The 23,626-nt window shown below is 37.5% G+C and overlaps 2 protein-coding genes across 3 annotated transcripts; both read left to right on the top strand.

The window, feature by feature from the left end:
• Positions 1-313: 313 nt before the first annotated feature.
• LOC133859166 (protein FLX-like 2) lies at positions 314-11,576 on the top strand. The gene is made up of 5 exons (XM_062294491.1): positions 314-465; positions 7,019-7,598; positions 8,579-8,724; positions 8,855-8,952; positions 10,940-11,576. The coding sequence occupies exons 2-5, from the start codon at positions 7,039-7,041 to the stop codon at positions 11,447-11,449; spliced, it is 1,314 nt and encodes a 437-aa protein (XP_062150475.1). The 5' UTR covers positions 314-465; positions 7,019-7,038; the 3' UTR covers positions 11,450-11,576.
• Positions 11,577-12,618: 1,042 nt separating this feature from the next.
• On the top strand, positions 12,619-23,347 carry LOC133859312 (uncharacterized). Of its 2 annotated transcripts, none has more exons than XM_062294673.1 (8): positions 12,619-12,765; positions 13,304-13,452; positions 13,650-13,783; positions 14,193-14,373; positions 14,529-14,672; positions 19,561-20,211; positions 21,400-21,579; positions 22,772-23,347. In XM_062294673.1, the coding sequence occupies exons 2-8, from the start codon at positions 13,309-13,311 to the stop codon at positions 22,946-22,948; spliced, it is 1,611 nt and encodes a 536-aa protein (XP_062150657.1). In that variant the 5' UTR covers positions 12,619-12,765; positions 13,304-13,308; the 3' UTR covers positions 22,949-23,347. The 2 variants fall into 2 exon arrangements, with proteins under 2 accessions (XP_062150657.1, XP_062150658.1); XM_062294674.1 differs by lacking the exon at positions 12,619-12,765 and adding an exon at positions 13,061-13,227.
• The last annotated feature ends 279 nt before the right edge of the window (positions 23,348-23,626 follow it).

The raw sequence follows: 23,626 nt of genomic DNA on the forward strand, positions 1-23,626 counted from the left end.
CAAATATGAACCCTACTAAAAAAACACTTTTGACTTTTATATCATATCAAAATACCTTTTAACAAAATTAAAATACTTTTCAAGACTATTATTAAGAATTCAGAAGTCGTCATGGCACATATTATGATGTTAAGCTAACCCAATTTTTCGAACATATATATATATATAATAACATTATTCTTGTCACTTGTTTGGTTCATTCATAAAATCAGGTCTTTGGTCCTTTTTTGTTATTTATTTATTTTTTTTTTTGGTACGAAGAAACGAGGTCCAAAATAGGGTTTTCAGCCACAAAAGCGGGTTCATAACGACACCGTTTATCTTCTTTCCCTGGGCACACAGTATCTTGATGCCTTCTAGTATCTAGAGGGTTTTCAGCGTTAGAAGCAGGCTCCGAACTCCGAAGGCCTCTCTCTCTCTCTCTCTCTGTCCGATTTCCGGACCTCCGGTATAGACTCGGCTCAGGTAAGTTAAAACGACGTCGTGGCCAATATCTCCACCTTGTTCTGAAATACCCTATATTCAGCTTCAATTTTGAAATCAAACATTCCTTTACTTGTAGTTCGTCATCGTGTGGCAGTTTCGGTGTGATATAATAATTTATATTTTTTTTTACTTGGGATTATTGTCTCATTTTGTTGTTATTAATCTGATTTTCGTGCAGTTTTTGTCAAAATGTCTGTCGCTATAGTCTCCAAAATACATAAATATCCACAAAACCTAAAATTAAATAGTAAACCTATTACTGACCATAGCTATCGGAAATGTAAGCAATGTGATCGTAATAGAGCTTACCAATTGATTTAATTCGGGTTCCTAATAGAGCTTTGCAACTGGGTTGAATTTGTATTTGGGCTAGAAAGCCAACTCTATAACCAGTTCTCACTGAATCTTTTACATGGTTGTTGTAATAAAGATCTTGTATTGATATCTGATGCATGTTATACTTCTTACTTGAAATTTTAATTATTAGGATGCATAGAGATGGTACTATTAAAGGGAGAGTTCGTTTTAATGATTTGAGCTGAATGTGTTTTTTCTGCCAACCAAAGTTTGTGCTCATAATAAGCTCTCTCTCTCTTGTCGGCGTGTGAAGGAGCGTTCCAATGTTTCTCTCGAGTCTGTTTTTTTTCCTGGCATAGGCGCTCTCACTTTTCGTTTTTGGTCTTCTGCAATGGGTTTTACAAGTTGTTTCTACGTTGAAATAAAAGCTTTCGAGCTTTTGGTAGAAGAGGGGACCTCAGTCTTACGTTCTGTTGGAAGGAGCAAGGGGTCTCCTGAGCGGTGTTTTTGGGCAAGCTCGGTGTAGTTGTTGGCCACTGTGGAGGCAATGGTTAATGGGGAGAGTTTGAAAGAGTTCGTAACGTCATTGAGGGTTGGTTGTAAAGTGTATATCGCCCAAAGGTACTCGAATAGTCATAGTTGGTACTTGGCATTGGCGAAATATGGTGGTGGTGGTGGTGGTGGTGGGCAGAGAGGCTTCATTGTCATTCCAAAGGGTCGAGAGGGAAGAGGGTGGAGCAGCTGTGTTGTCAAGCTGAGAAAGGTGGTAGCTTTTCTTGAGTCTTATTTCGATGATGGGAGTAGAGCTTTGAATACCTAAAGGTTGCATATTGGTTCTCGGTTGAACGGCCTGAGTGGCACTTCGTTGTTGCTAGCGAGAAAGGCTCTGAAGGAGGTTGGCGGACAAAGGTTGTATGCAGAGGTGGATTAGAATTCCGAAATTGCTTCTTTGTTCAGGGTAAAGCAAGTATTTTAGATGTTGGAGCGTTGAGGGGAAGGGACGGCAGTGGTAGGGGAGAGAGGCTTGGTTATTATCTGGAAGTCCCAAATTTCAAGCCGGTGTTGTCAATCCTAAGGCCCCTTTGACTGTTTTAGGTGAATTCCTTGACCTGCAATCCCTAAGAAATTTGTTTGTTTTACTCAAAGGGGAAGTAGAACGTTGCTTAAAGAGAATAGAGGTGGGCCATGCTTCTATTGGGCTCGAGCTTGTTGCAAGCCCTGCAAAGGAGTCATTGTTGAGCCGAAGCCCAAGTCGCTTAGGAAGGCCCCATGTTTTTTGTTTGGTGGTGCGGGTGAGTTCATTATGGAATCTGGGCTCTTGTGTTTCTGAGCCCAACGCGTTAAGTCATTCTCAGCCTAGGAACACGGGAGAGTTAGGCTTGAGTTCTTCACAACCCGGAGAGCCTTAGGGTTTGAAGCCACTGTTAAAGGGAGAGTCTAGTCTAATTTGTCTAGGGGCTTGGGTGCTCCCAATTCAAAATTAGTTTTGGAGGCCCAACTTGCTAAGACGCTTGACAAGGGACTAGGCCCGAGTCGGGTTGTTTCTAGCCAACGTCAGTTTAAGCCCAAACCCATATTCAAGTGGAAAGCTAGGTTGGGGGTGCGGATTCGAGTCTTTCTTCTGGTGAGCCCGTTGATTCTTCAAGAGCCTCGCCGCCATCTCTAGCGTTCGTCGTCAATCGTTTGAGCAGAGCTTCTGAGTCTTCTTCAGACTTTGTTGGCAGCTCTTCATGATGGGTGTTCCCTTCAATCACCCACCCGCCAACACCATTATATGTTGGAGCTCCTGCTTTGCCTAATTGGGAGGCTTTAGATTGGGCGGTTTGGAAAGTTAAGAGGTTCCATCATTTTGTGGGTTTGTCCTATGAGGGGTTTGAGGATGAGGTGATGGCGTTGTTCAGCGCCATTGAAGCGAGCAGAGATCATAATGGCCGGCTAGTCTTTCTAGTCTTATTTCTAAGTCAGTGAATAGAAGACACCGCAAACTAAGGAGGCTAGCTTGTTCTGCCAACTATGACCTTATGGGTGGTCAGTCTAGTAGAGGTAGAGGCAAGGGTAAGCGTCTAGTGTGCTCTTAATGAATCCTAAAGTCTTGACGTGGAATGTGAGAAGGTTAAATGAGAGGGACAAGAGGTTGAGGGTTAGCAACCTTCTTAGAGATTGGAAGGTTGATATTGTTTGTTTACAGGAAACCAAATTGGCGCTTGTGTCTAGGGTCGTCATGTGCAGTTTATAGGGTTGTCTTCATGTGGATTGGTATTACTTGTGTTTGATAGAGGCTTTTGGAGGGATACTATTAATGTGGGATAGGAGGGTGGGGAAAATTAAGGAGTGTGTGGGGGTATATTATGTGGCTTGCTCCTTTAGAAATGTCGACGAGAACTTTGAGTGGGCTTTCACGAGTGTTTACGGTCCAAATTTTGATAGTGATAGAAGAGTGTTTTGGGATGAATTGGCTGGGCTGATTAGTTGGTGGGATTTTCTGTGGTGGATTGGGGGCGATTTTAATATCATTTGCTTCCCGAGCGAGAGATCTAGTGATTCCCATCACTCCCCAGTTGGAGGTTTTCATTCTTGAACAAAGTCTTATAGACATCTTTGGTGGGTGGTAACTTCACGTGGTCTAATAACTGTAATACTCCGCTGTGGTCCAGAATTGATAGGTTTCTCCTTTCTCCTGATTGGGAAGTCCAGTTTCCTAATGTTTCTCAGAGGAGGCTCCCTAGAGTTTTATCAGATCACTTCCCTCTATTGCTTGATTGTGGTAATGTTGTTAGGGGTAGAGGATACTTCAAATATGAGAATATGTGGCTAAAAGCTAAGGAATTTGTGGAAAAGGTAAATCAGTGATGGTAATCTTACAGCTTTCAAGGCTCCCCTAGTTTTGTCTTGGCTTGCCAACTAAAAGCCAATGAGGAGGTTTTTGGCAATGCCAAGAAGCAGTAAAATGATTTTTTTTGGGTGAATCTTGATGTTATAGCAGAAGATGATCCCTATTTGATGAGGAAAAGGATAGAAAGGTTGAGATTACTAGTAACTTGGAGAGGACTACTATTTTGAAAGAAGTCAGTTGAAGGCAGAAATTTAGGGCCTTTTGGCTGTGGGTGGGAGATAAAAATACAAAGTTTTTTATTTTTACTTTTTATTAAGTGGCCGATTCGAATAGAAGGAACAACATTGTTGATTCATTGGTGGTTGATGGGTTCGTTTCTTCAGATTTTATTGAAATAAGTGGCATATCCTACAGTTTTACACTATTCGGAACAATTTAGTTGGTGGCCTAAACTGTATGGTTTTCCTTTTATTCTATTGATGTTGAAGAGGCTTTGTGGTTGGAAAGAGATTTTGAGGAAAGTGAGGTCTTTGAGGTGGTGAAAACTTTGAACGACGATAAGGCCTGGGGCCTTGATGGTTTTTCTTTGGCCTTCTTTCAGGCTTGTTGGGAGGTTCTTAAAGAGGATGTCATGAATGTTTTTCTTGAGTTTCATGTTCAAGGAACGTTTGAAAGGAGCCTCAATGCCACTTTTATTGCCCTTATTCCAAAGAAGGCTGGGGCGGTGAATATTAAGGATTTTCGCCTTATCAGCCTTGTGGGCGGCATTATAAGATTATCTCTAAAGTTCTAGCTAACATGCTTAAATTGGTGTTGGAAAATGTTATTCACAAGTCTTGGAACACTTTTATTGGGGGGAGACAGATTTTAGGCTTAGTCCTCATTGCAAATATCATTGATAGTAGAATTTGATTAGAGTTTTCAGGTGTGCTCTGCAAGTTGGATCTAGAAAAGGCTTACGATCATATTAATTGGGACTTCATGTTGTATATGCTTGAGGAGATGTGGCTTCAGGGAGAAATGGCGTGAATGGATTGCTCATTGTATCTCTACGGTGTGTTTCTTTGTTCTGATTAACAAAACTCATTACGGCTTCCTTAATAGCTCTCATGGCCTGAGACAGGGGATCCTTTATCCCCTTTGTTGTTTGTCGTTGTCATGAAAGCCTTGAGTATAATGTTGTCAGCCACTGTGGATAGAAGGCTCTTATCAGGTTTTTCGGTGGGGTTTAGGAATAACAATGAGCTCCTTATGTCTCACCTCTTATTCACGGACACCTTAATTTCTTGGGAGTTAAATCTCGATCATCTCTATCTCCTGCCTTGCCTCTTCTTATGCTTTGAAGCTGTTTCAGGGTTGAAAATTAATCTAGCTAAATTAGAGTTAGTCCTTGTTGGAGTTGTGGAAGATGTTGGAAGCTTGGCTAGTATCTTTGATTGCAAGGTATCCTCTTTGCCTATGAACTACCAAGGTTTGCCATTGGGGGCTTTGTTTAGGGCAAAATCAATATGGAATGGTATTATGGAAATGATAAAAAGTCGTTTGGCAGGTTTGGAAGTGGCTTCATTTGTCAAAGGGTGGTAGGATCACTTTGATTAAAAGTACTCTTTCTAATTTGTCTACTTATTTCTTGACTCTTTTCCCTATCCTTGTTGGAGTTGCTAATCGTATTGAGAAAATTCATTGAGACTTCTGGTGGGGCGGAGTTGGTGATGAGTTTAAATTCCATCTAGTCAGTTGGGCAAAGATTTGTACTCCGTTGTTTTCAGGCGGTTTGGGGATTAGAAACTCGCTTTTGTTTAACCAAGCTCTCTTGAGGAGATGGTTGTGGCATTATGACATAGAAAGGGAGGATTTATGGAGATCGGTGGTCGAAGTTAAACATGGTAGCATGTGGGGAGGGTGGTGTTCCAATGAGGTTTTTGGATCCTACGGGGTTAGGGTGTAAAAAAAATATTAGGAGGGGGTGGGGTGATTTCTCTAGATTTGTAAGATTTGAGGTGGGAGATGGATCTAAGATCAGGTTTTGGCAAGATGTATGATATGGTGATTAGACCTTGAAGACATCTTTCCCATTGTTGTTTAATATGGCTCGTTTTAAGGAGGCATTTGTGGTAGACCATGTTTTGTTTTCTAATGACACTTTTCAATGGAATATCACCTTCATTAGACTGGTTCATGATTGGGAGGTGGAGGCGGAGATGGTCGCTTCGTTCTTTAATCTTTTGTACTCATTCATGATGAGTCAAGGTGGTGAAGATAGAATTTGTTGGACCTCTTCTAAAACGTAGACATTTGAGGTCAAATCTTTTTATCATGCGCTTAGCCCCCCGCATGCTTTTCTTTCCCTTGGAAGAGCATTTGGAGAAACAAGGCCCCTCTGAAAGTGGTTTTCTTTGTTTGGACAGCAGTGTTAGAGAAGATTTTGACTTTGAATAACCTTAGAAAGAGGCACGTGGACTAGTGTTGCATGTGCAAGAAGGGTGGGGAATCCATCGCCCATCTTTTGCTCCACGCCGAAGTAGCTAAAGATTTGTGGGTATTGGTTTTGAGTCTTTCTGAGATAGAGTGGCCCATGCCTCAACGGATGGTGAAAATGTTGGCTAGTTGGACAGGCCAGTTTGGTAGCCACTATTGTATAGGTGTTTGGAGGATGGTTCCTCTATTTTTGATGTGGTGCATTTGGAGAGAAAGCAATGCTAGAAATTTTGAAAATTGTGAGAGAATTAAAAGCTATGGTGTTCAAAACTCCTTATAAGTGGATTGTTGCTCTTAACAGTTCTCATTTTTAATTTTTTTTAGAATTTATAGATTTGTGTTCTTCCTCTTTTTCTAATTGGGTGTCCCTCTTATATTCTTCTTGTGTACTTGGTTGCGCTTCCCTTGTGCTTTTTAATAAGAGTGAATTACTTACTTATCAAAAAAAATAAGAGTGAATTACTTAAAAAAAAAAACTGCCATGCAGTCTAGAAATTTGTGCAGATAATCTAATTTTCTTATGTCTTGCTTAGTTATTCTCATTGGGGTCAAAACTTGACTGCATTGCACTTAATACTCTTCTCTCTCTCTCTCCCTCTCCCCTTCATATTTGACTCTTTTTTTTTTCCCCACCATTTTAAAGCCCAATTTGGATATCCAAACACCCATAATTTAAATTATCTGGATCTTATTGTTGCAGTTGTATTGTGATTGAATTCTTTTACATTCTGGTGTGCTTTGAGTAATGCCTTCATTTTTTAACGCCTTGGTTTCAAAATAAATTGTCCTTTTTCAAAATAGTTGCATTGCTATTTAGTTACTACTTCACTTGGCATGAAATCATCTTTTGAATAAATGCTTTGCAAGCTACATTATGATAGCTCTGTTCTTCTATAGTATTATTAATTATATTTCTTTGTGCAGGTAAGAATTATCTACCCAAAATGGGAAGCAAAGGCCGAATACCACCTCCTCATCTAAGGCGTCCTCTTCCAGGACCTGGAATAGTGCATCCAGAGTCATATGGTCCAGGAATACACCCTCCCCCACGCGCCTTTCCCCATTTTGATATGTTACCTCACCCCGAAGTTATGGAACAGAAGTTTGCTGCACAACATGTGGAGATGCAGAGACTTGTGACGGAGAACCAAAGGCTTGCTGCTACCCACGGGACCTTGAGACAAGAACTTGCTGCTGCACAGCATGAACTGCAGATATTGCATGCTCAAATAGGAGCTGTAAAGTCTGAGAGAGAACAACAGATGAGGAGCCTTATGGACAAGATTGGCAAGATGGAAGCTGAACTGCAAGCAGCAGAGCCTGTTAAGTTAGAGTTGCAGCAGGCACGAGCAGATGCCCAGAGCTTGGTTGTAGCAAGGCAGGAACTAATTTCTAAACATCAACAATTGTCTCAGGATCTTCAAAGGGCCCACTCAGATGTTCAGCAGATTCCTCCTCTCATTTCGGAACTTGAGAGTCTCAGACAAGAATATCAACACTGCAGGTGCGTAGAACTGTTCTTTACGGCTGTCTTATAGAAACAAGGTTGAGTTCAATTGAATTGTTGAAGGCAGTCAATCAAATTTGTTCCAGTAAAATGGGGTCATGGAAGGGGAGTTCTGGATATAGTCCTACCCTTCTGCATTTCTTCCTAAAGCAGCCACTTTCAAGAATTGAAGGCATGCACTTGCGCTTGCCAGTCTTGAGACTTCTACCATTGCACCACATGATAGAAAGATGAATAATTCTAGAGTATAGGTTTGTAGGTTCAACTAGATGTTTATATTTTATCTTTTGAAAATTTGCCCTTTGTAAGTGTTTCCAAAAGCAGACTATACTGGTGTCTATTACGTAAAGATGTCACACTAATAGGGTAATAGTTACACGTTTGTTATATTGAATAAAAAAAAGAGTAGAAATAGGGATGTGTATTACTGTATTCATTTGTTTTGTTGCAACAGTGGAATAGAAATTAGAATTAGTAGATTTTATCTTCTAGTATTCTTAGGTAATTGTTATATTTTACATATGTGGCATACAATAACACATTATATGAGAGTAGATAATAATATACCAAAATAAATAATTATATTAATTATAAATTAATTTTTTATGTTATCAATAAAAGCTATTCTTGGATACAAGGAAAATCTATTCTCATCTCTCAAAAATAGATGCCTACTCGCCAAATCATAGGAAGAGCCATTCCCTTTGTAATAGTTATTTTGCAGGAATAAGTGCAGCCGAAATGATCTAATAATTGTTACGCAGGAATAGTTATTCAATTCCAGATTCTATTCTAGGTACCAAAAGCGTTCTAAGTTTCAAAACCATGTTAATCTGTAGTGTAGAAAGTTCCCTGTAGAAGTCCTATTGTAAGTCATTATTTCTTGAACCTTTTTTCTTTTGTTTTTTGGCTGGCACATTACATTCTGGACTTGCCTCGCTTTATAAATGTGAGCTTCAATTCTTTGGGTACTGCAGGGCAACTTATGACTACGAAAAAAAATTGTACAATGACCACCTTGAGTCGCTTCAGGTGATGGAGAAGAACTATATTACCATGGCCAGGGAACTCGAGAAGCTTCGAGCAGAGTTATCGAATAGTGCTAACGTTGATAGAAGAACTGGTATTTCTACTACTATACTTTTCCATCTAGAGCTCTTTGTTCTCTTTAAATTTCTTTTATTTCGTAGATGTCTCTTTTTTTTTTTTTTTTTTTTTTTTTTTTTTTTTTCTCAATTAAACTATAAATGCAGGGGGTCCTTATGGTGGCACACCTGGAAAAAATGAAAATGAGGCTTCTGGGAATCCTGTCGGTCAAAGTGCTTATGAAGATGGCTATAGTATTCCCCAGGTGTGTGATCCTCCACATGTTTGGTTTTGCTATGTTATCTTCTTTTTTCTTTTTTAAATTTTATTATTATTATTATTATTATTTTTTGAGTTAATTACACTTGACCCCTTCAACTACTACTCATTTACACGTTGCCTCCATAAACTACCAATTATCACACTCAACCCCCTTCAAGTACCAATCGCTGGCAAAAAAAAAAAAACCCTTCCGTTAGCCGAGGTTGTTAAAAGAGAGGGAATATTGATTACGTGCTTTTTTTAGACGTGAAATGACAAAAATACCTGAGTTTAGAAACTAAATTTCGATGTTAGAGGTGTTGGTTCTAGTCGGGTTAGAGGCAAGAGCGTCGATGCTGTTGTGTAAAGTAGCCCAGGTTCTTTGAGGGCTCTAGGTTTTTGTGGTTATGTTGGGGGTTTCTTTTGTCTTTTGGGTTTTTTCGGGTATTCTTCATTTGTTTCCTGCTCTCTCTTTTGGTGTCCTTGTATACTCCTTGTATGATTAGGGGCGGCTTACGCTTTTTTATTGCTATTTCTTTACTTACCTATAAAGAAAAAAACAATAGAAAAAACTTCGAATTAAAAATTTTGAAAAAAAAAAGAGTAGAAAAAACGCAAAAAGGGCCACCATCCCCATTGCCTTGTTTGGTAAGGGAGTGGGAGTTGGGAGTACTAGTAAGAAGTGATAAATGTGATATAAAGTAAAAAGAATTTGTATGGAAAAGTGAAAAAGTTTTGTATTGTAATGAATTTTTTTTAATTTAATTAGTAATAAAAAATTATTGATGTGATATAAAGTTAAAATGTTTTGAAATTGATTGTTTTTGAAAAAAGTGAAGAGGGGGAGGGAGAAGTTTCTTTCTTTTACCAAACAAGCCCCATGTGATTTGGGGGTGGCCGATCCACCCATGTGTACCCATGTGTTTTGGGGGTGGCCTTTTCAAACATTTTTGAGGGTAGCTTGAGCACCTCCATGTGATTTGGGGGTGGTTCGACACCCTCCCCTCTTATATTATTTTTTCTTTTATTTGAAGTTTTATTATTATTATTTTTATTATTTTTATTTTTTTACGTGAGGGCATTTTCATGATTTCACATAAAAATGAGCACATGCATGTCACCACGTGTACTTTTTCTGTCAGATTTAACGACCTTGGCTTATGGAAGAGGTTTAACTATTTTCAAATTTCACACACTTAAAGCATGTAGGCAAATTATTAGCCTTTTCCATCTGTATTCCTTCAGATAGTGAATGCGGATGATATCTCGTTTAGGTGAAAATTTACCTGCCTGTGAAAGATACTGTCACGAATAGACAGATTAACTTGGATTTGTCCCAACTTGACATGAATGCAAGATGTTGGACATTCAGACACTCTGGAAACCAAATCTTTTTTTTGGAAAGTAATAAAAGCTTTATTAAAGAGAGCGTAAGACGCCTCTAAGTACAGGGACTATACAAGGACACCAAAATCTTGACATAGGGACATGGCTGTTGGCTCAAGTCTGTGTTTCTTAAATGTATACATTTGAGTGTATGTTGTGTGTATCCTAAAGGGCTTATTCAGGTAGTTGACTGAGACAAAAATCTTCATGACTTCATATGACACGCATCCTTGTAATCAAGTAGACATATGATGGTATTTACTCTTAGAAGTAATATATATATATATACACACAACACACACACACACACACACACACATATAGACACACACACACACACATACACGTCGTTCAGTTTTAACACTTAAGAGGCAGACAAGGTGAGGAATAAGGTCATAATCTTTTCGAGTGTTTCTGATTGATGCCAAACCTTCTTGAGATTGATTGATATGGTTGTCTTTGAGTGGGGAAGTGCCAGATGTCATATGAGGTTTTTAGCAGCAAATTTGTTGTTTTTAAGGCTTCAAAAATTGGGGGACTTGCATTCTTTGTGACAAACTAGGGAAGTTGAGAACTGATGTTACTCTTTGCGTTGTGTATAATAGGGACGTGGCCCTCTCCCTGCTGCCAGTGGTGGCGGTGTTGCTGCTAGTGCTACAGCTGCTGCTGCTTCAGGCACTCCTGCTTATGTTGGAGCTCAATCTGGATCTGCTCCTGCAAGGGCTGGTTATGATGCACCAAGAGTACCTGGTTATGATGCATCTGGAGGGCCTGCTTATGATGCACAAAGGGGACCTAGTTACGATGCACAGAGGGGACCTGGTTATGATATGCAAAGAGGATCCAATTACGATGCACAAAGAGGAGCCAACTATGATGCTCAGAGGGCAGCTATTTATGATGCACAGAGATCTGGTTATGATGCACAGAGAGGACCTGGTTATGATCCACAATCCAGGATTGCTAGTTATGATGCGCAATCCAGAGGTGCTGCTGGGCCTCATGGACATGCGGCACCCGCCAACAATGCGCCTTATGGTTCTGCAACACCACCTTCCCGTGGTGCAACTGCGTACGAGGCACCAGCCCGCGGTGGAAACCCTGTTAGGAGATGAGTGTGAGGCATTGCCCAAATGTTGATGGCATTATTTTTGGTTGGTCATTGTATCTGATTTTCAGTATATTCGATACCTTACTGTTCTATCATTAATCTTAGAAATCTCTGCTTTTTTATTTCCCCTATTCACTTTCTTAAATATTCCCATTACTTTGTTGTTGTGCTTCTTGCTGTTGCTTTATGTAATTCTTGGGCAGAAGATACAGTACTGCAACACACAATTGTTTGAGATAGACATTCACATTTAAAAAAAAAAAAAAAAAAAAAAAAGGAAGAATAAAATAGGCAAAAAAAAAGCAACGAAGTAAACAGGATCTGTTCAAAAGTTTTGGTTCTCATCTTGAACCAGATTTGAGGAATCTGAGTATGAATATCAATTGTTGTAGACATATTGATATAATCTTCTTCTACTTAAACTTCTTCATTTCTAGTGCATATAAACTCTTATGATCCATCACCAACAAATTCTATCAATTAAGCTAATTTGCTGCAATCACCATATTTGGGTTTAGATATATTTAATTTTATTAGAATATACACGTATAAGTGTATGTAATTAAGTTTTTATGCGGATGATAATCACAAAAATAAATAATTAATATAACATAACTTGATTGAAACTAATATGCTTAATTTATTTATTTATTTAAGGTAGTGTCTCAAATAAAAGGATCATCTCTATTTTACTTGAAATATCTTGTGCCACATCATTAAAAAATTAAAATAGCGTGACAATATATTCACTACGTAAGTATATAATAACATATACACCGTTTTCATATGTAGTTATATCTCTAATAAACATATATATTTTTTTCTTAAAATTTTCCACAATAGATGTATAATATTATGATAATTCTACATTTTTATATTCCTCATAAGATTTCTTTTGTAATGTTATTTTTATCCTTAATTTTGAAAGAATAACGCTATATTTAGTATACTTTCGTACAATTGGATGATGCGAAAATCAGCTCTTATTTTATATCATTATTTGTGAAAAAAAAAAACGCTGATCCTAAAGCTTTTTTTTTTTTTTTTTTTTTTTTTTTTTTTAAAAAAAAAAATTCAATAAAAAAGCTAATTTCTAAAATAGAATTACTCATTTTGAAAACCAAATATAAATTTTGCGAGTGTCACCTGGGCACACATCCGGTTCGGCCCGAGTTGGTTCCGAGTCAAGAGGTAATATTTACAAACCCTTAGGGCTCATTTCGTCACTCTAATTCAAAAGTTTTCGGGTTTTCCCGGCAAACTCTTAAAGAGTCCAGTGGAAGAAGAAGAAGAAGAAGGAAGATCTGCTTCAATCTGACGGTCTGAATCTCTCTCTCTCTCTTCGAAACCTTAACTTTCTTAGGGTTCTGAGTGGTGCTGTTTGGCTGACAAGAAATCGCAGGACGAGAAAATAAATTTCTTTTTTGGTTTTTTTCTTCTTCTAATTTTATAAGCATATTGTCATGTTGTTTTCTTGTAAAATCAAAGGGCATTTTGAGTCTTTGATAGTTCTAGTCTTTCGGATTCTCTCTTAGATTTCTTAAATATGTATATGATTCGCAGAGCATTAGGGTTTGATCGTTAAGATTTCTGATTCTGTATGCTGTCTCGCTCGCAAACTATGACATTTTATCTAGTCATTTTAGTAACTTTGTTATTATTTCTTGCTCTTTTTGATCGGCAAGTTATCCTTGTTCTTACAAGGGGATGAGGTGCAATTTGAGCTAGAGCCAGAGCTCATTAGCGCCAGAAATAATTTTATTGTATTTGCTAAGAAATTAGGTTTGTATGTTGTTGTTCTGTGGGTTTTACTTTTCAAGTTTTTGTGGATTTGGGATCTAATGCCATGATGTTACAGGGTCGATGTTTTGCCCAATTCAAGGCATGGAGTCTGTAGTAGCAACAGTCAGTGGCTACCATGGCTCAGAGCGGTTCAACCTCATCAAGCTGATCTCGCACGCTGGTGCAAGTTATGTAGGTGCATTGTCAAGATCTACAACACACTTGGTGGGTTTTGATCTTTGACGCTCATTTAATCTTAACGTATCCTATGCCAGTGCATTTCCAAAGTTGAAAAAGAAAAAGAAGCAAGGGATTTGAAAGGGAATTTTGGAATTAATAAATATAAAGGAAAAGGGCACTAACCCAATATATAGGGTGTTGTCTTTTGTTGATTGAGGATCTATGTTTTACTTGGTTGTTAGGTATGTTGGAGATTTGAAGGAAAGAAATATGATTTTGCTAAGAAGTTTAATACAATAATAGTCAACCATCGATGGGTTGAAGAATGCATAAAGCAAGGAAAGCGTGTCCCAGAGCATTCTTATATCCTGGAAAGGTATGGCTAAGTTCGTTCCTTTTCAGCTTTTCCGTAACAATGGAAAAGAATATGCTTCATCTTATTTTAGTAATTTTTTTTGTCTACTTCAAGTGTCATCCTTCATATATTAAATTTCTAGTCATGGTGTATAAATTGAATCGTTTTCTTTTGACCTCTTATTCATTTTAAACAAACTCTTGATGATACATGGTTTGCCAGGTAGTTGCTTCAACACATTATCCCTTGAAACTGCCAACTGAAACTAAATGCTGGATCTTACTGTAATAGGCAGTTGCCTGGTACTCTTAAATTTATAATTTAAGACCAGCGATTCTGTCACTCTTATACTGTTGTTTAATACATAGCTTGACTAATAATGAAATTTATTATTAAGAGACTTATGGCTTCAAGGTTTACTTGTATGCAGTGGGGAAGAAGTGGGGCCGTTGTTGGAAATCCCACTTGTTAATGTGGGTCTCTCAACAAAGAGTCGTAAAATGCTTACTGACAAATTGAATGTTTGTGACGACTCCGAAAAACAAACTGCCGATTTGGCCTGTGGGGTTTCTGGTCTTGCAGCATGGACTGAATCTTGTTTGTTGAATAAGGTAATATTGTTCCCCAGCCTATTGGGCTATACACGCACCATTTTGTCCATGCAACTTATTTTAGAATTCTTTCTTAAGGCATACTAATTTGATAGTAGTGTTTAGCTTTGGATGATTTGAAACTCATTACATTTTTCTTCTTTAATCTATTGTAGAGTTTATTTCCTGATTCTCAAAAGAGCAATGATACTTCTCGTAAATCAAAGAACAAGCTGGTTAAAAAGGCTTCAATGAAAGAGAACAGGTCAAGTAGCAGATACTGTTTAGAGGAGCCTCCTTTATCTGGTTTATTAATGCAGGTAATAAGTCCCACTTCAAATTCTTATGCTTTACCATATTGTACGTTATGTAGAAGGAACAAGCTTTTTTCTGTTGCTACAAGTTCTTGAAACAGTTTTCTTTTCTTTTCCACTTGGTGTGCTACAAGCTTTAGCTGATATACTGGATATAGATGAAAATCAAGCTCTAAGAGCCTGTTTGGAATTGTATTGGAAAATAGAGCTTTTGTATATAGAAAAAGCCTGAAAAAGCTTTTCAGAAAAAGCCGTACGTTCAAGCTTCCTGCAAAACGCAATTTTGGGTTTTTTTAGAGCAAAAAAGTCAAAAAAAAGTTTTTTACCAAACGGACCAATTTTTGCTTGACACAACTTTTTAAGTACTAAAAGGACTTGTTAAGTTCCTTTACGCAATCCCAAGCAGGCTCTAAGTAGTATTACTGAAAAATTCTTCAAAGGATTAGTTTGGTGGCATATATATATATTAGAAAGTGAATTACTATATAAATTTCGATCTGTTTGCTATACATATGTTACAGAGCAACTTAAACAGTTTATCTATGTTAGTTGAGTTGATAAGCGCATGTTTGGGTGTAATTTTATTTTTTACTATTTTTTAAGTTCATATTTGGGCGTCATTTTGTCTCAACTCAGCTTTTTTCAACCCAATTCAAATTTATTCAACCCATCAAAAGAAAAAAAAAAAAAAACAACCCAGGGGTGGTGGTCGGACCACCCCCATTAGCTTCAGGGGTGGCTGATCCACCCCTTGGGTTTGCCACCCTTAGGGGTGGTTCGAAAACCACCTTTTTATTTTTTATTTTTTTACAACTTAGATTTTTTTTTTTTTCATTTACTTTTTTCAAATATATTCAATTTAATTCATCTTCTCAAACATCTTTTTTCAATTTTGTTTTATATTCTCTAAATCATCCAAACATAATTTCGAAAAAAATTTTCTTTGGTATTCACAATTTTGAATATAGTAAAGAAGAATAGAAAACAATCACACACCCAAACGTCCCCTAAGTTTCAGTAGTAACAGACTGGTTGTGATCTTAGAGGACCTCAAGGAGGAGTACATGTTATGTTAGATAGAGGACAAGAAGGGTAAGAGAAGCATGCTATTTGAGATAGCATTCAAATGATAACATCCTAATGATCAAAACTGGGGAAAAAGATGTTGGCTTAGATAGGGTTGAACAGATGCAACATTGAATGGTTGAGGTAAAACTTTTTTTATTTTTATTTTTTAAATTTTTCTCAGTGGTTGAGGTAAAACTTAATTGGCTAACTTTTGTGTTGCTTGTCGATTTGTTTCGACCCTTTTATGATTTGGTTGTTACGAGACCAGCAGTTGTATAAGAGTAATAGAATATATCACATTATAGAGTAATATTTTATTTTTTCATGAAATATATGCCGAAGATGTAAGTAAATTCGCATCGAAGAAATAACTCTGTGGATTCTTTAGTTGTTAATGGGTCTATGTCTTCCAATTCTTCAATAATAAAGAAACATATTGTGCAATTCTACAACTAAATATATTATAAACAGTTCAATTGGAGAGCAAAATTGGATGGCCTTTCGTTTCTCTCTATTGAGGTGGATGAGAAAAATTGGTAAGAAAGAGATTTTAAGGAGAGTGAAGTGTTGGAAGTGGTGAGAGATCTAAATGGTGACAAGGCCCTAGGCCCTAACGGATTCTTTATGGCTTTTTTCCAGAAGTGTTGGGAGGTTTTGAAAGAGGACATCATAGAAGTTTTTAAGGAGTTTCATTGTTAAGGGAGGTTTGTGAAGAGCATTAATGCAACTTTTGTATCTCTTATCCCTAAGAAAGCCGGTGTTGTGGACATTAAGGACTTTCGTCCTATCAGTTTAGTGCGTGGTGTCTATAAAATTATTTTTTAAGTTCTGACGAATAGGCTGAAATCGGTTTTGGGAAAGATTATATCAAGTTCCTAGAATGCGTTCATCAAGGTAGACAAATTCTGGATTAAGTATTGGTAGCTAATGAATGTCTGGATACTCGGATATCAGATCTGGGGAACATGGAGTGTTGTGTAAATTTGACTTGGAGAAGGCCTATGATCATGTTAATTGGGAGTTTTTGTTATAAGTGTTGGAGAGATGTGGATTTGGGGAGAAATGGAGAGCTTGGATAGAGCATTGGATTTCTACGGTGCGGCTCTCCATTCTCATTAATGGTTTTCCTTCTGAATTCATTAGTAGTTCACGTGGTTTGAGATAGGGGGATCTGTTATCACCATAATTGTTATGGTCTTTATGGGGTTTTGAGTAGGATGATGTCGGCTATAGTGGATGTGGGTTTCTTATCAGGATTTTCGGTAGGGTCGAAGAATATTGCAGAGCTTATAGTTTCTCATTTATTGTTTGTGGATGATACTTTGATTATTTTTTAGGCAAATTGCGAACAATTGCGTCATTATATGTTTTGAAGCAGTGTCGGGGTTGAAGATTAATTTGGCTAAATCAAAGTTGGTTCCTGTTGGCAATGTGGGTGACATAGAATCTCCCGTTTAGGGGCTCTCTTGTATACTTCCCGTGTATTAGGGTTGCACCCCTCTGCGCTTTTTATTGAATTTTAAATTACTTATCAAAAAAAAAAAAAAAAAAAAAATGTGGGTGACATAGAAGGTTTGGCTTGTATTCTTTGTTGTAGAGTAGCATCTTTGCCGATGAAGTACTTGGGTCTTCCATTGGAAGTTTCGTATAAGGCTACTTCTATTTGTAATGATATTATTTAAAAAATGGAATGGCGGTTGGAAGAGGGTTTATCTGTCTAAGGGAGGTAGGTTGACTTTGATAAAAAAACACTATTTCCAATTTATCTACTTATTATTTGTCTCTCTTGCCCATTATTGTAGGTGTGGCTAATAGGCTTGAAAAACTTCAAAGGGATTTCTTAAGGGGTGGAATTGGTGATGAGTTTAAGTTTCATATAGTGAATTGGTTAAGAATTTGTAACTACAATAAAATCATGCGGTTTGGGGGTAAAAAATCTAATTCAGTTTCATTGAGCTCTTATGGGAAAATGGTTATAGCGTTACGCTACAGAGAGGGAGGCTTTGTGGAGTTTGGTAGTGGAAACTAAGGACGATAGTTTAAGGGGAGGTTGGTGTTCAAAGGAGGTAGTGGGGCCCTTTGGCGTGGCAGTGTAAAAGTATATACGGAGGGGGTGTGAATTTTTCTCTAGATTTGTTAGATATGAAGTAGAAGATGGGTACAGGGTTAGGTTTGGCATAACTTGTAGTGTGGGGATCAACTATTGAAGATTTCTTATCCGGACTTGTATAGTGTTGCACGTCGTAAGGATGCATAGGTGACCGATCATATGCAGCTCTGAAATGGAAATCTTCGATGGATTATATTTTTTATCAGATTAGTGCGTGATTGAGAGGAGAATTTGGTTTCTTCTTTCTTTGAGTTGTTGTATTCTCTCAGAGTTAGGCGAGTAAGTCAGGATAGAATATGTTGGATTCCTTCCAAAAGGAGACAATTTTGAAGTGAAGTTCTATTATCATGTGTTACCCATTCCTGTTAATTTCATTTTTCCTTGGAAGAGTATTTGGAGAGTTAAGACTACTTCGAGAGTAGCGTTACTTGTGTGGATGGTGGCATTAGTGAAATTTTTGACTTTGGACAACCTGAGGAAGAGGAATGTCATAATGATGGATTTATGTTATATGTGCATGAAGAGTGGGGAGTCCATTGATCACCTTTTTCTTCACTGTGAAGTAGCTACATATTTATGGAGTTCGTTTTCTATTTGGTGTTGATTGGGTTATGCCTAGAAGGGTGAGAGAGTTGTTGGCGAGTTGAAGCGGTCAGATGGGAAGTCGTAACATTTGAAAGTTTGAAGGCTGTTTCCTTTGTGTTTAATGTGGTGTATTTGGAGGAAGCGGAATGCAATAAGGTTTCAAAACCGAGAGACATCGGTGATAGAGTTCAAATCCCTTTACACATGGATAGCAACACATATTAGTCTACGTTTTTCTAGTTTTTTTGAGTTTTCAAATTTCTGTTCTTCTTTTTCTCCTTAATAGGGGGTTTCTCTTGTATACTTTTAATATACTAGGCTTGTGCTCCTCTGCGCTATTCTGATGAGATTGCTCCTCTGCGCTATTTATGGATAGCTATCTTGGTCAAAATCCCTAATCCCATGCTTTGGTCAAATAAGCTTTTAGAACTAGCATGCCACGTATGGATCCAGTTTTGAGCTTTGAGTAACATCCATAAGAGCATTCTTAATATGATAAATTTCTTAATTAGTTCAGCATGCTCTTTCAAACCATCACGGAATTGTAGAATCTTGTGTCAAATCATATCATTTGACAAATTCTTTGTTATCTTCCTTGCTCTCTAGAAAATTTATCTTGTTCAGATCAAATTTGAAGGGGATTAAGAGAATTTATGTCACTGAAAGGGGAAGATGCTTTTCATCTTGTTTTTGTATGTGCCAGTAGAACTTCTCTGAGTTTCATCTTGTTACTAGTGGCAACGAGTTTAGATATTAATTTACCGTGTGAGAATCACTGTTTCTGTGAAGTTTCAGAAGCTAACAGACCTAAAATCTTACCTTCTTTTTGGTGCAAATTGAGTGATTGCATTTGGCATGCAAATTCTCAGCAACTGAGTGGTTAGCTTAAGATATGAGCGTTGCTTTATTTTTCGAAGTTCATATTTCTGTTTTGTGATTCTTTTTTCTTTTTTATTTCCCTTCAAACATTGTTCTAAATTAGTCTCTCTAGTTGCCTTTGTTTCGCTTTCTGATTTCATATATCTTTTCTCTGGTCATATCTTAATCTTTTTCATCGATTGCTTCTACAAAAAAGCATTTGTCATTCTTGTGATTGCTATTGACTATTTTCGTTTTTCTCCCTTTGAAAAGCATGGAGAGTCAAGTTCTCATTCCTCTAGGCATCCAGATAAAGACAAGAGAAAGATCTTTAATGGTAATGGAGAGTCAAGTTCTCATTCCTCTAAGCATCCAGATAAAGACAAGAGAAAGATCTTTAATGGTTATGGAAACAATATTTCGTCTGAACCTTCTCATAAAGGAAGGAGGCTTTTGAAGAAGAATGTTGGTATAGATATGTTGGAATCTGTTCATTTGGAATCTGACCAAGAGTGCTACCCAATTAGAGTTCATAACCTACATAACAATGTTGCAGCTTCGCCTAATTATTCAGATGGTATACATAATGCTAATAGATTGAAAATTGGAGGAACATCTGATGATCAGTTCCGCAATCAAATTGGAATTACAAATGAAGGTTCAGAAGCTTCCAAGGATTCAAATTTATGTGTTAAGCATCCGTCAACAGCTATGGAAATGACTACTCAAGATGGGTGTACTAATGTTGAGGACTTAAAAGAGGAGATCGAAGATGAGACTCAGATTGAACATGTGACTAGATTACCTACTTCAACAGAGTTATCATGTGTTATATGTTGGACAGATTTCAGTTCAACCAGGGGGGTTTTACCATGTGGACATCGATTTTGTTTTTCATGCATCCAGAACTGGGCTGACCATATGGTATGAATTCTTGTCTAGTCCTTTTCAATATATATGCTTGTTCATAATTCACATGCTAAACTTACAGTTCATGCTTCAATGCTTAAAAGATCATTAATGTCCAACAGTATGCTTTAAAAGTAATCTTTTCATTTAATTCATTTATGAAAATGTTTGACTATCCGTAAATATCCTTTGTTATGATTTCCATGATTTCAGGTGGCAAAACAGTCATTTACATATGCGTGCTTGTCATTCTCTTCATTGTGCTTTATGTCCTACTTTTCCATATGATCTACTATGTCCTAAAGATGTGGTGTCTGGTTTTCCCTAGACATAAGAACAGTGGTCCAGTTTCCACTGGCCCTCTAATTTGAGTATCCTTAATAATTTGACGTTTCAGTTTGTCATCATGCAAGTTCAGTACATTGTAGATGGACAACATAGTGGAATTGCAGAGTTGGAATGCATTGTACTACCTGGACAAATATTTTACCATTCAATCTGGCAGAATTAAATTTGGAAAAATGAGCTCATTTTTCTTGGTAAATGTGCCGGGATGAATTGGGGAATTTAGTGTAATTAAATGATATTAAAGAGGCTTGGTTTTTGAGAGGATATTCTGGCTGAAGGAATGTGATGGTTCAAACCCCTGTTGGTATTGTTACTTATTTTCGTTTATTCTCTTAATTTTCTGAATAATGAGAACCTCTTTCTTTTAATAAAAATGGGGGAGATATTTGCTTCGGAAGGGAGGAAGTTGCCTGGATGAAGCAATTCAAGCAAATAGCCATTCCAAAGTAATTAGTCCGCCACGAGTCCATGACAGAAAGATATTTGAAACATATATTTGTTATCCTTTTGCAACATTACGAATGATAAAGGGGCACTTATCCTGTGTCAATGCTGTGCACCATTGGAAAATTAGAGAGAGAAAGTCTTCTTACCTTTTTTTTAAAAAAATTTATTTATTATTGGGGGAAGTACCTTTTCTATCCATTTCGTGGTGCCAAAATTTCCGGAAGTTTAATATGGTTAATCAAGATCTATATTTTGCAGACTGCATGACCATTATTCTTTGCTGTGAACATATGGAATTTTTTTGAGTATGAGATTCAAAATGGATTAAATCAATGTACTACTTTGTGCTCTTAATTTGAATTTATTCAATTTTCAAAGTGCTCATACGTCAGTGATCAATGTATGTAGGCTTCAAGGAGAAAGATTTCAACTTGTCCTCTGTGCAAGGCGAGTTTTGTTATCATCACAAAGGTAGAGGATGCAGCCGCTACTGATCAAAAAATATATTCCCAAACTATTCCATGTGCTCCTTCAGACTTGGATATTTTCATTCTCACTGATCAAGAAACACGCACTTTTGGTGCTCAGGTATGCTTTCTAGTAAACCTCTCTAGGTTTTGGTGTTACTACTGAAAATTTGTCTGCATTTTTAACAGAAGTTCAGTCATTTACAATTATAATCAGTAATCTGAAGATCAAGGAATTAACAGAATAATCCTCTGGCGCATATTCTCATAATAGCCCAATAGTTAAAGAACATAATTTATTATCTATATGTTGGCAGTCATATGAGTTTTTCTTGTTCTTTTTTTAGACAGTTATATGACCTCAAGGAGCCATTGACTAAGGTAACAGTAAAAATCTTGGGTTGTCAAGTGTATGGTTTTAATTCTTTAGATTAATTACTTAATGCAAAAATGCTGAACGTCATGGCTTTACATCTTTCCTCTTAGGACCCTGCTTTGGTGGGACCAATGGTCCAACTCTAGGTAAAGGATTTTTGGGAGAGAGAGAAGCTTCCTTTTTAGGATTGACCTTCACTTAGCAGTATAAGATATATTCTGTGGTCTGTACCATGCCAATGTGTGCAAATGTAGCTTCATCCTGTTCAGCCATTTGCCTTGCCATGCAGAGTTCCATTACCCATTACTAGTCATTCTTAATTTCTCCAACTGGTTTGAAAATGGCTCTTTGTGGACAAGATCTTCATCTTCATATTTGAATGCTATAACATTATCTAGGCTATACCATGCAAACATGGACATGAGAACAAATATGACATGTTACCGGAGACATGATAAATTGAAACACAATCAAACACACAGGCACTGCAAGAGCATGATGTCCTGCCTTTTCATGTTATGATATGGCATTACTTGTTTTAGTAGCAATTGCTAATAAAACAACATTATTAAGTCTATTATGTTCAGTAGGGGCCCATCATGTGTTGGTTCAACATTATTAAGTCTATTAATTGTTTGTTAAAATGCCACATCCTTTAGTGTCCAGTACTGGCCCATTATGTGTTGGTTCAATATAATCAAGTCTTGAACTTTTTTTTTTTTTAATTTAAAAAATCTATTTGGGATTCTGGATACATGTGAAGCGTGCCAGACACTGATTTACATAGAAATGTTGGCATGCAACATTTACGGGGGCCCCTTTCACAGAATTGTTTGCACTATGGCTCTTTGATGATTCTCTAATTGTCATCCGTAAAACATTGAAATTTTGTGCACATTTGGTAGCTTTTGTTGCTAACTTTTGTTGTGTTATACAGTCCTTGCTTGCCCCTACTTGTAGCGCATGCCGTTGTCAAGAGCCTGAGGATCTCCTCATCAGCTGCCATCTTTGCCAGATTCGACGCATCCACTCCTACTGCCTGGACCCCCCCTTGTTACCATGGACATGCATTCATTGCAAGGATCTCCAGATGCTCTATCATCACACCTATTAACATGTATCTCTGAAATCTACTCCTACAATGTGCAAAAATGTGTTGATCCTACACATTTACAGTAAAAGGGTTAGCTGGCCAATAACTGTATCACTTCGTAGTGTGGTTTTGTGAGGTTAGGTATCTCGACCAGCACCCATGGTGAATGACTTCTCATTAGCTCTGCCACATGACATTCGTTCCAACTGCCTAGACCTCTGTTTCTGTGGATGTGATCTGACTACAATGTTCTAGATGCCCTACTACTACTTACAGTTAAGACGCACTTGAATTTTTTGAATCATAAAAAATGTGTGAGAACCTACTTTCACCTCCTACAGACCTCTCCTCCTAAAGGGATATATTACCACCCTCCATGCATAGCATTTTAACATGAATGTAGAACGTGTTATTGATTTAGTACTGCTTTGGATTGAATTTGTTATTGATCCTTAATCTGGACTTCGATATTCTCATGTGTTGTGACTAGGGGTGCTCATCAGGTGTTGAACCTGGACTGATCTGATGGTGCCAACTTAAAAAACTGATTGATACCGGTCAATTTTCAAAAAATTCATCTACACGGGTTGCTTATGTTTTAGGGTTATTGATGACGGTCGGGTTGGTTGTCATCATATTAGGGTTTACACTTTCCTTCGCCTTAATGCCTTCGGCCTCTCTTCTCGTTTGCCTCTCTCC

This window comes from Alnus glutinosa, chromosome 2 (genome assembly GCF_958979055.1).
Source record: "Alnus glutinosa chromosome 2, dhAlnGlut1.1, whole genome shotgun sequence".
NCBI lineage: Eukaryota > Viridiplantae > Streptophyta > Magnoliopsida > Fagales > Betulaceae > Alnus > Alnus glutinosa.